The sequence below is a fragment of the Vipera berus genome, assembly GCF_964194415.1.
Source record: "Vipera berus genome assembly, chromosome: 1".
Taxonomy (NCBI): Eukaryota; Metazoa; Chordata; class Lepidosauria; order Squamata; family Viperidae; genus Vipera; species Vipera berus.
In genome coordinates, this window is record NC_138202.1 from 205959008 (window position 1) to 205970591 (window position 11584).

At 51.8% G+C, this 11584-nt stretch overlaps 1 protein-coding gene across 1 annotated transcript; it reads left to right on the plus strand.

The window, feature by feature from the left end:
* Positions 1 to 470: 470 nt before the first annotated feature.
* TLX3 (T cell leukemia homeobox 3) lies at positions 471 to 8977 on the plus strand (the record flags this gene model as incomplete). The annotated part of the gene is made up of 3 exons (XM_081319427.1): positions 471 to 891; positions 2664 to 2907; positions 8767 to 8977. 3 exons carry the CDS (start codon positions 471 to 473, stop codon positions 8975 to 8977), a joined length of 876 nt encoding a protein of 291 aa, XP_081175553.1.
* Between the last annotated feature and the right edge of the window lie 2607 nt (positions 8978 to 11584).

The following is an 11584-nucleotide window of genomic DNA, read 5'->3' on the forward strand; positions in this document are numbered from 1 at the left end:
TAATTGCAAAGGTTTGTTCAATTTCATCTGGCTAATTTCGAAAGACAACCGTCGCAGATGCGCATTGCAATATCCGCCCCACATTAGCTTAGCTAATAAATTTGACCTATTGTGCGTTTGTTAAAATGATGTCACCATGGAACAGTCCCTAAGCTCCTATTCCAATGAATTAGGCCTTTATTGAAACCCGGGAGCCAATGGGAGGAGAGAGGCTTGTTTGTTGTGGCCAATGGCAGCTGTCGGAGAGAAATTAGAAGCAGAAACTCAAGGTTTGGTTCAAAAAAGATGACACAGAGCCTGTCGGGCTGGACCACTCTTGGCAAAGTTTCAGTGTGACATCTATACAAACCGGGACCTTACATGGATCTACTGTAAAAAAGGAAGGGAGCGTTTTTATAGGGGAAATCTTGCCTGGGTTTTTTTTTCCTCCCCTCTCCCCCCGATTGAGCCAATATTTCTATTCACCAAGGATGGATCAGCCAACGAACACGCAGACACCGCATCAACACGAACCCATCAGCTTCGGGATTGATCAGATTTTAAATAGTTCTGATCAGGAGACCCCTTCCCAGCCCGCCCCCCGAGGATCAGACGGCGGCACCAATTACCTGGGCAGTCCCGTGAGCAGCAGAAGCAGCGCCCCGTACCCTTCCCTCCCCGGCGCCTTTGCTGGCATCGGGGCTCCCTTCGAAGACTCGGGATCTTACAGTGTGAATCTCAGCTTGGCTCCATCTGGCGTGATCCGGGTGCCAGCGCACAGACCCATCCCTGGGGCAGTGCCACCTCCAATTTCTAGTGCCATTCCAGCCATGCCAGCTGTACCCAGCCTTGGCAGTCTCAACTTCCCTTGGATGGAGAGTAGCAGGCGGTTCGTCAAAGACAGATTCACAGGTAAGCGGCGGCGGCGGCGGCCGGGCTGGCGAGCGCTCTCAGATAGTGACGCTGGTCGGCCGGTGAGGTTGGGTCTCCAGAGCGGAGGAGCAGGCGGGCGTGCGAGAGAAATTGGCTCGGCTTCATCGCATTCTTTCTCCAGCGGAGAAAAGAGCGAACGGTTTTTAAAAAGCCGAAACAATATATAGGTGTGGGATGTTACGGTAGGAAAAAATTTGGCCGACCCGGCCATTCTGCCGGCTTTTCTATTATTATTTTTTCTTCTTTTCACTCCCCCTGGCAGACTGCTTAGCATATCCAGGCGTGAAAGTGTGATCCAGGATCTATTTGGGTGGTCCTGTTTCAGGACGACAAAAGGGATCTCTTGAGTCCTTCCAGAGAGATCGAAATGATCTTTCCTTCCCCCTCCCCCTAAACCAATGTGATCAAGGGAGAAAAATCTTAAATCTGGCTGTTCTCAGAATAAGAAAACCTCGAGAGGGTTTTCTTCAGGCCGGTGAATTGAAATCGCAAGTGTAGGAAGTGCAAAGGAAGGCGAGTAAATAAATGGCTGTGTCTAATCCGATTACAGCATTAGTACGAGAGATGGAAGAGGACGATAAAGAGAACAAAAGAAATTTGTGAAGATTTAAGTGCTTCCAATGAAAACAGGATTGAGCCAATTAGGGCGAGGTAAGCAGAGGGTTAAGCGGATAAGGTTAGTCTCACCTTGCAAAGCAGCTAATCAAACCGCAAGTTGTGAGTGTGCTGTGTCACTTCAACACAATTTATATTTGTGGGTAAAAGGGAGAAACGTTTCAGCGGGTGCCTAAAAGTTACTATCAGTAACTTTCCTGGTGTATATTTTTCCAAGTAGAAAATATACGGGAAATCCCTAAATACTTATGATTTTTTTATTCAGAAGAAATATGTACAGCAGCTGGGATAGATTTGTAGGCACGTTTAGAATTACTGGGTCGGTTTTTCGCTGCAAGGCCAACGGTTTTCTTTCCTCGGCAATGTACTTTATATTCCGAGGGGTGCGACCCCAGGAAACAAACGAAACCAGAACAAAGCAGGCAAAAGGCGACGAGGTGGCCTTCTTTCCCCCTTCCGGAGGCCGGTGAGCAGCACTTTTCCGTCTCAAGGTGGCCCCCTCGGCGTTTCCCATTGCCCCAAACCCACGTTTGGCTTTGCCCTTTGAGCTTTTATTTTTCTTCCAAAAACGGATCTCTTTTTCTTTTCATATTCCCCCGGTTCTTCTGAGGCACAGCCCCCAGGATTAGAACAAACCCCCCCACACACACTCCCGCCACGCACACCTTCTTCCATACTGTAGGTTTTTAATCGATCCGGAATCGCTTCGCTTCCCTCCCCACAGCAACGCCAGCAGGGCTGACACGAGGGGCGGGACAAGCCACCCCTTTCGGCCCCCCCCCCCGCCCGAGCACATGGGGCCGGTGAGGGCGGGGGGGGGCGGGGGAAGACTGTCACCTGCCCCCAAGCATCCAACCCCCCCCTCTCCCCGTCCAGCCCAAGACTCTGGCCTCGGGCGCTGAGGTCTGCGGGGCTTTCCGAGAGGCTGCTCCGGGTCGCTGCCCGAGTCCACGCCTCGCCAGAGTCACTCGCGGGCCGCCTCTTAAGGCCCGGGGAGAAAGCAGCGAGCGACCCCGACGCTCCAACGGCTACAGGTTTAAGGGCCCGGCTTAGGCCGGCGCCACTCTCGGCCCCCCAAGCGGGCGCCCGTCGGCTCTCGGCTCCCTTGGCTGACTGGGTCCCGCTTTCTGTCTTAGCGGCGGCGGCGCTCACGCCCTTCACGGTGACGCGGAGGATCGGGCACCCCTACCAGAACCGCACTCCGCCCAAGCGCAAGAAGCCGCGCACCTCCTTCTCGCGGGTGCAGATCTGCGAGCTGGAAAAGCGTTTCCACCGGCAAAAGTACCTGGCCTCGGCCGAGAGGGCGGCGCTCGCGAAGTCGCTCAAGATGACCGACGCCCAAGTCAAGACCTGGTTTCAGAACCGCAGGACCAAGTGGCGGTGAGTCCCGCGGACGCGAGGCTGGGTCTGGGAACGGGGGTGGGGGGGGGGTGTCTACCGGGCGGGGGTCGCTGAGCAGGGGAAGCGGGTTGGGCTTTGACGGGCTTCCTCCTTCCTTTCCCCTCCCTTCGCAATCCTTGCAGGGCGCTGTGTAGAGGCGAAACAAGGCCCGCAACCTTTTGTGAACTCTTTAGGCCTGGCCCAATGGTCCACTCTTTTTAGGCCATCCCGCTTGGGAACCGGGATTTGCCTTTGCCGCCTCCTCCTTCTTCTTCTCCTCCTCCTCCTCGCATCGGACCCTCGGAACGTAGTGGCCTAAAACCCGGCTTGGCCGGAAAGACGCCTGGCAGACGCTGAGCACAGGACCGCCTCGGTACAACGACCGCTAAACAACGACCGGTTTGGCTCTTCGGAGATAGAGGCGGACGAACCGCGAAAACTTCAATCTAAACCACATTCACAGAAACCACGGCTTACCGCGCCGAGTCCGCGAGTCACGGAATTTTTTTTTCTTGGGATACCCTCAAGCCGGGTGCCCGGAATCCCCAAGGCCCGTCCCGCCACCTTCTTTCCTCGCTGGGGCTTTGAGGGAGGCGGGCGTCTTTTTTTTTAAAAAAAAAGCACCCCGGGAAGAGGCTTCTGGAAACCAGGGCGAGGCTTAGCCAAGAACGGGCGCGGACGTTGGCGGGCCCAGATGCGGGTTGGCCCCCTCGGCGGGCCCAAGAATCGCAGAGAGGCGGCGGGCAGCGAAAGCCCGTTTGCCTTTCGATTGAGGGCGAAAGCTTCGCGGCTCCTATCGATAAACCGGATCCTCAAGCGCAGGGCATATAATGCCAGGTTGCCCTCCGGGGTTAGTGTTGGTTTTTCAAGGCTTGGAGAGGCTCAGAAGGGGAAGTTAAAGGAGGAAGAACGAGAAGAAGGCGTTCGCACGTGATGCTCAGTCCAGTTATTGAATCTGACCCATAAAAATTTCACCGTAGGAAATTTATCCAGTGTTAACCACCGACCAAGCTTGGCAAACGGGGCAGATGCGGTAGCGGGGTCCGGAGCCGCTTCGGTGGAGCGCGCAGTGTCGAGGCTAAACGGAGATCAGCGAGCCTAGCCAACGCCGAATTTCAACTCCCGGCCGAGAACGGACCTTCCCTAACATTTAGCGGGCCTCTCCTGAATCTGAGGCAGAACAGAGCTGCCGTTGTCCGTTTTGTGGGCCCGGAGGCCTGGCTTGCCGTGGGGGCGCTGGGAGGCTGGGGTCACGAGGAAAGCGGGGAAAGTGATCTGGCTGGCTCCCCTGCCAAGTCGGGACCAGCTCTGGCTTCTCGCAGGGCCTGAGCGGGTGGTGTCCCCGAATGTCTTCCTGACTTAATCCGGCTCCCTCGGTTCTTCTCCGCGGCCTCCAGCGAGCGTGGATCGGAGAACGCAGAAGCCGCGCGAACGACACGCGAGGCGAGTGGAGCGGCGTTCCTGTCCACCCACTGTTTTTTCAACCCGTTTCCTCCAAAGGCAAAGGAGGGGGAGGCAAGCCTGGCCCCTACCCTACCCAGCGTTGCCAATTCCCAGATGGCCAACCCCCAGCTTGACGACGACGACGATGATGATGATAATAATAATAGTAACAACAACAACATCCTGCGACGGTACCTTTAACACCATTAAACAACAAACACCTCGGGTTATCGGGAAGGACTCGCTAGGTGGATAAAAATGCCAAACCCAGTTTAAATATCCGGCTTGACTGCGCGACGGATCATGGTAACGATTAATTAATAAATTTAATTTATCTGCCGCCCAACTGGCAGCGACTTTGGGCCAGCGACTTCCCCCCAAACCCATGAAAATGTAGAGCAGTGTCTTCGGCTATTGTTCCTCGGCTGGAAGGCGCCGGTGCCGGAATGGAGTTGACAAATATCTTTTCCCGAGGTTTCAGCAAGTCCAGTCCCGGGCGAAACCCGCGGATTTCACGATTTCGCGGCGTTTGACTTCGTGGGCTCAGATTTCCAATGTGTCTTCTCCAGAGCAAGAGGGGCCCCCAGTCTACAGGGAGTGGGGGTGGTCTGGATCCATTCCCCCCCCCCATGGCCTTTTTGCCGAGTCTGCTGCGTGGTCTCCGCAAACAGCAAGTCTCCGGTTCAGTTGCAAAGCCTCGGCCGCCGCCCTTTCTGTTTCTGTTTTGTTTTGTTTTGTACTACCGTACGGGACCGTCAGGTAAATAGGCTGCCTTGGAAATAGCAGCTGACAGGGAAAATCCTCTCTCCGTGTTTCGGCTGAAATTTCGGGTGAAGTTAAAACCCAAGACGCCAAAGAAGGATAAAACGGGCGCATGCGAATTGTTGTCGTCGCATTAGTATTAGCATTAAAATACTAATAATACAATATTATCACTTTCCCCTTATGCTAAGATTTTCTTTAATAATAAAGTAAATGCTAATGCCGTTAAGCTCTACTAATGCGGCTTGCGATATACTTATACCTCGTTTCTTTCGATGCCCCAATTCCCAGGCTGAAGGGCCCCGCCGAGCCACTGGGACTTTTGCGGGGACGGCCCCGGGGGGGGTCTTTCCACTCAGAACCTGCTGGCCGGATCCGAGCTGTTAAAATCCACTTCGCGGGTTTCCACAGAATCCGCTTCTTAGGTTCCGGAGCTTTTCTTTGTTTTTCTTTTTTCCACGATTTTTGAGTTTGCCTTTTCCTCCACCTGCTGTATGTGTATGCTGGGTTTTTTGGGGTTTTTTTTTTTAATTTTCCCTGTTCTGAATTTGCTTTTCTTCTTGCAGACGTTGCATTACCAGACTAGGGAACGCCATCAGTGCTCTCCCCTGAGAAGTGGGGTTGGTGGCTGCTTATACGTAGCAGTTTGCCCTGCCAAGCTTTCCGGCAGGGTATTCTCTTACGTCCGCGCCCGTGAGGCGTGCGTGTGTGCATTTTATTCGATTTACAAAGCCGTCTACTCGCGATGCGTTTGGGTACCCATATCGGTGTCCGAGGCCAGGGACACCCATTTTAGTTCGGCTTAAGCAACTGGCAGGCTTCAGGCTCGGAAGTGTAGCGATGGGTGTTCCGTGCGTGTATCTCTAGTGCCAGGAAAGGGCCCTTGGCTCAGAAAAAGTGCAAGGCGCTCAAAGATGGAAGGCCAAAGCCGGAAATCAGGCCAGCCTTCCTCCGGCCGCCGTCGGAACTCGACCCGAAAAATGGGCGTTAGTAGCCAGGGCCCAAGTGACACTACCTGCCAGGGGAGAATTAATTACAAGGACTCGCTTATGACCTTTTAGAAATAAGGGGAGAAGAAGCATTCAGATAATGGTTAGTTCCCGCATCATTTGTCAGCAACGATTCTCACGACCGGCCAACCCTCTCTGCGAGTCTCCGTTCAGATTTCAGAAAGTTGCCGGGGGGGGGGGGGGGGAATGGTCGATCGCTTGCTTGGCCTGGTTGAGAATCGGAAGGAAGAAAAAAAACCGCGTTCTCTCTCGAAAAACCAGTTTGCCCGCGTCCCACTTTCGGTGGTTCTATTTTCCGACTTCGTTGTCTTCTACGTAACCCTTGTTTAATTTTGGTCCAGCTCCTGGTCTGCCTTTGGAAAAAATCTGCTTTACCCTCCGGTTTAATTTTTGGCAGAGGCAGGCATTTTTTAGGCGAATTCGGCCAGGCTGGCGCAACGGTGGGGAGGAGGTTAAGAACGGAGTGAGTCGCCAGGGAGCCTCGAAGCGGCTATGCCGCCCCCCCCCCGCCTCCTTGCCCAGCGCTATCAGCAACTGTGCCTAGCAAAGGGAACAGCCCATCTCCAAGTAAATATACACGCTTGTCTTGCACGACCCCGATCCTCAAATCGTTTGTTTGTCTCTGATGGCAGAAAAATGGTTTATTATTATTATTATTATTATTATTATTATTATTATTATTATTATTATTATTATTATTATTAATAATAATAATAATAATAATAATAATAATAATAATAATAATAATAATAATAATAAAACATGAACCTCAGTCAACTGAACATTCAAATTGACTGGCACTAATGGCTGACATGGGTTGCTGCCAGCATCCTAGGTATCAACCAGGTATCTCCTTAAAATGTAAGATGTTCCGAGTAGTGCAGTTTTTTTGTAGCTTTGCTATTATTATTATTATTATTATTATTATTATTATTATTATTAATAATAATAATAATAATAATAATAATAATAATAATCTCTCGCCTTTCTGAGCCCTGTGAGGAAACAAGGCGAATACGATGCAGCAGCATTCCCATAAAATTCCCATAAAATTCAAGCTCCCATGCAGTCCCAGTCTTCGTTGTTTTGATCTGGGACGGAACTTTGCTGGGAGCTGACAGCAGGATTCTCGGGGCCAGGAGGCTTTTAAGGCTGGATTCGAAAACCGCGTTTTTGTCTTCATTTTCCTATGTATTTATGTACGCACAACAAACAAACGCACACAGCCCTTTTAGGGCTTAAGTGTGCGTTGCACGACGGGCAACAATTAAAACGTGATCAAATGAAAAAGGGATCGAAGAAAGCAATTGCCTTTCCCTGCCCCCCTCCCCTGCTAATCAATCCTCTGATTGGATTGTCTGATTTTAAAACCCTACGCCATTTGTCTGGGACGCTGTGCCTCAGTTTCCCCTCCCAAAATTATCTTGGGAAATATTCTGGAAAAGGGAGGCACTTCCGAAGTACAGAAATCTGGGGAATCCAGACTATTTTTTTTTAAGTGGGGGAAAGAAGAGTGTTAGGTTTTGATTTCCATTTTTTTCCCGGCGTGAGGGGGGGGGGGAGAAGAACAAGATCGGACTGGGAGGGAGGGTCAACGCACCAACCACGAAACCTCACAAAGGACGGTGGCGAACGACCCCGTCGATTTTGTTCCCCGGCCTTTCGGGAAAGGGAAAAAAAGCGGACGATCTCAGCAACCGCGACGTTTGTGCTTCTCGGTCGCGGAAGAGCCCTTGGTCACTTTTGAAGTTTTAATGGGGCCAGGAATAAAATGCTCACTATTTCGAAAAACATAAAACAAAAACGGGGTTCGCACATAATAGCTAACTGAACCTTGGTTTATTAAACCCCTTTTGATTATTCAGCTTCGTTTATTCAGTGTCCTTCTTTCGCACGACGCTCTGATCCATAAAATACCTAAATTCTCCGGGCTGGTTTGATACAATCACAGCCGAAAGCCAACAAACCGCTCCCGACAAGTTTCTCTAATGCTTAACCGGGCGGTGCTTTCATCAACCTCAATCGCCTTGAACTATAAAATCCTCGCGTAGGCCGGATTGGCATAAAATGCAAAATAAATAAATAAATAAAAATAAACAATAAAAATAAATAAATCCGGGCTGTCTTTCCAATCGCGCGAAAACGACCCAATCCTCTCCCCCACCACCAGGCGGAGCTCCCGGGGGTCGTACTACGAGGGTCCCTGCGGCTGTGTACCCCTTTTTCGATTCAGTCCCACTGACCTAATGAGAAGTCCTCGACTACCTCCCGGGGGGGGTCGTGTGTGTGTGTGTGTGTGTGTGAGAGAGAGAGAGAGAGAGAGAGGGAGAGAGGGAGAGAGAGAGAGAGAGAGAACTTTCTCGTTCTACCCATCTTGAGTTTTCCCCTTCTTTGGCTGGCTTCCTCCTCCTCTTCCTCCTCCTCCTCCTCCTCCGCGATTTCGACTGACCCCTTGGAACTTCCCCAGACCCTCCTCCCTACTATGGGTCCCAGCGCTGGCCGGGCCCTTTGATCCGATGGATGCTGGGGGCGGAACGGGGGGGGGCGCCAGTTGGAGACCGGGCCCAGGGAGGGCACAAGGCGGGCGGGCGGGCGAGGGGCCTCCGGGGCGAGAGAGCCTGATCCCTGTGTTTGGCGTCCGCAGGAGGCAGACAGCGGAGGAGCGGGAAGCCGAGCGGCAACAGGCGAGCCGGCTGATGTTGCAGCTTCAGCACGACGCCTTCCAGAAGTCGCTCAACGAGTCGATCCAGCCCGACCCGCTTTGCCTGCACAACTCCTCGCTCTTCGCGCTCCAGAACCTCCAGCCTTGGGAAGACGAAAGCGCCAAGATCCCCCCCGTCACGTCCTTGGTGTAAAGAGGGTCGTCCGGGCGGAGGGGCCCCCCCGGGGAGGAGAGACAGGCGGCCCGCCCTCCGCCTCGCCCGGCCTGACCCGAACCGCGACGGAACGTGTGAACGGGGAGGGGGGAGCGCCTCGAGGAAGGGGTAGGCCGCAAGCCACGCCGCGTCTCGCGCACGCGCGCCGTCTCGCTGCCCGGCTGGGCTCGGACCCGGGCGGCTGCCGGGATTGTCGGGCCTGGGACGCTTCTCTCGGCCCGGGCCCTCCGCCCTCCGCCCTCCGGCACTTTGGACGGAGCCCGGCCGCTGCGGCTCCTTCCGGCTCCAGACTTCCCCGACGGCCAGAGCGAACTTCTCCCAAGTTGGTGAAGGAAGGGAGCCGAGAGCTCCGCTTTACGCCCGACGCTCTCCCGTCGAGGAACTACTTGGCCGTCGGACCTTTGCCCCGAGCTGGGGAGGAGGCTTTAGGCTGCTCGAGAAGAAGAAAGCGGAGACGCCTGGCTTCCCTTTCTCCAGTTTGGTGGGGACGGGAGGTTAAATGTGGCGGGAAGACTTCGCTGCAAAGTCGCATTTTCACCCAAGGATTCTGGGGGTGCCCCCGCCTCGCCTCGCCTCGCCTGCCAGTCCTGTCGCTTATGGTCCGTTCGGGGGGGGGGGTGGAAGCTAAGAAGGAATAGAGTCACCTTTTTAAAATTATTATTGTTATTATGATTTGTAAGAAATGTTAATTTAATTTATTTATCCACCAAGTTGCCGAGCACTGTTAATATGGAGGCAGGGGGAGAGAAAGACTGGATCTTAGTTATTTATAAGGAGGCCAGAACAAACAGGAAACGAAGTGTGTGTTCGCGTGAGTGCTGTGTGTGTGTGTGTGTGTGTGCGCGCGGGGGGGGGCACTTTTTGGCCAAGGCTGGCCTTTACCTTGGGTGGTCAATCATCTGGCTATCCTGCCCTCTGGAAATCACTCTGCAAAGGAATATATATATATATTTATTACATTAAGGACAAACCTACTGCAGTGAAAAAGCAAGCCACCCCCAGCTGTTCCCCAAGCAAACCCTGTCAGTAATTTATTCAACATTGTAATAAGGGCTCCCCTTTCAAAGAAACCCCAGCCTCTCTCTTTGGCAGGAAAATGAACATTAATGTGGAGTGGGGTGGTTGAGGGGGATGAAAGATGGGAAGGAAGGAGGGAGGGAAGGAAGGAAGGAAGGAAGGAAAAAAGGAAGGGAGGGGGGGAAAGAAAGAAAATGGTTTAAAAGTATCCTTGGCATGCTACAATGCCCATTGTCCCAAATCCATTACAAAGAAAGCGCCTTATGTTTCATAATACTAATAATTATACTGATAATTAAAACAAATACTAAGGAAAGTTGGGGTTGATCCAGACCATGTATAATACTTTGTACTTGCTGAAATGTGTAAATAAATGTTTTCTTTAAAAATGTTCCTGGTCTGAGCTGTGATGAGGAAGCTACATCTGAGGGCCTCCATAGGTTTTGGACTTGGACTCCCATCAGCCTCAGCCACCATGGCAAATAGCAAAGGACTATGGGAGGTGCCGGACCAAAATGTTTGGAGTGCAGCCACTTCCCCTTTCTTACCAACCAGGGCCACGTTTTACCATTGGTGGTGATGGTTCCAGGTAATGGTAGCTGGAGTTCATCAATGCATAGAAAGCCTATCCTTGATTCTGCTGCAATTGGCAGCCACTATCCAGGCATGGTGGCAAGGGCTTTTTCCACCACCACCTACATGGTGTCTGCTTAGAGCAGGGGTCTTCAAACTTGGCCCCTTTGTGACTTGTGGACTTCAACTCCCAGAATTCCTCAGCCAGGCAAAATGACATCAGAGGAAACTGATGGGATGCTCAGTTCCCATTGTGTCATCTGGACCTTCTACTGTAGAATCACTGAATGAAAAGGGCCTTCATTTTCAACCCAACAGTCTGGCTTGCGGTAACCAACAATCTCGCCTGCATTAGTATTACTAGGAAATGAGTAAAGGCTGAGAATGGGCGAATATTCATTTTTACAGCCCTTCAAGGGTCCCACGGAGCTCAGTGTAGCTCTGGCTTCACAGCATCCCAGAATGATTGTACACCTCTGTTGTAGGTCCTGATTAGTGCTTCTCTTCTGGTTTCTTAGTAGTGAGGTCGACAGATTCAATTTGTCATATGATCAGAGCCCAAATCTTCTCTTCTTGAAAGGTGTAAGAGCCTTCCTTTTCTTCAACAGATGGACTAGCGTGCCCGAGGCAGTGAAATACAAGAATGCTTGCCTTTAAAAAAAAAAAGAAAAGCAGAAAGAAACAGCGTATGTATACATTATTAATTCAGAATACAGGAAAAGAGGATGCACCAAATTAAGACTGGACTCTTTGTCTTAGCCTAATGACTGCTCTGTCTCTGGAGTCATTCTTCAGCCTACAAGTAGGGGCATCACATGACTGAATGCCCCCTTAAGTGTTTAAAGAACAAGCTGGAGAAGACTTGGCTGTGGTTTTGCCTTTTCCCTTTTTTTTAATTAAAAAGTTTTTTTAATTAAAAAGTTTTACAGATACATTATAAACATAAGACCCACCCCTCCCCCACCCCCACCCAATTTCCCCTCCGTCCCCCTCCCC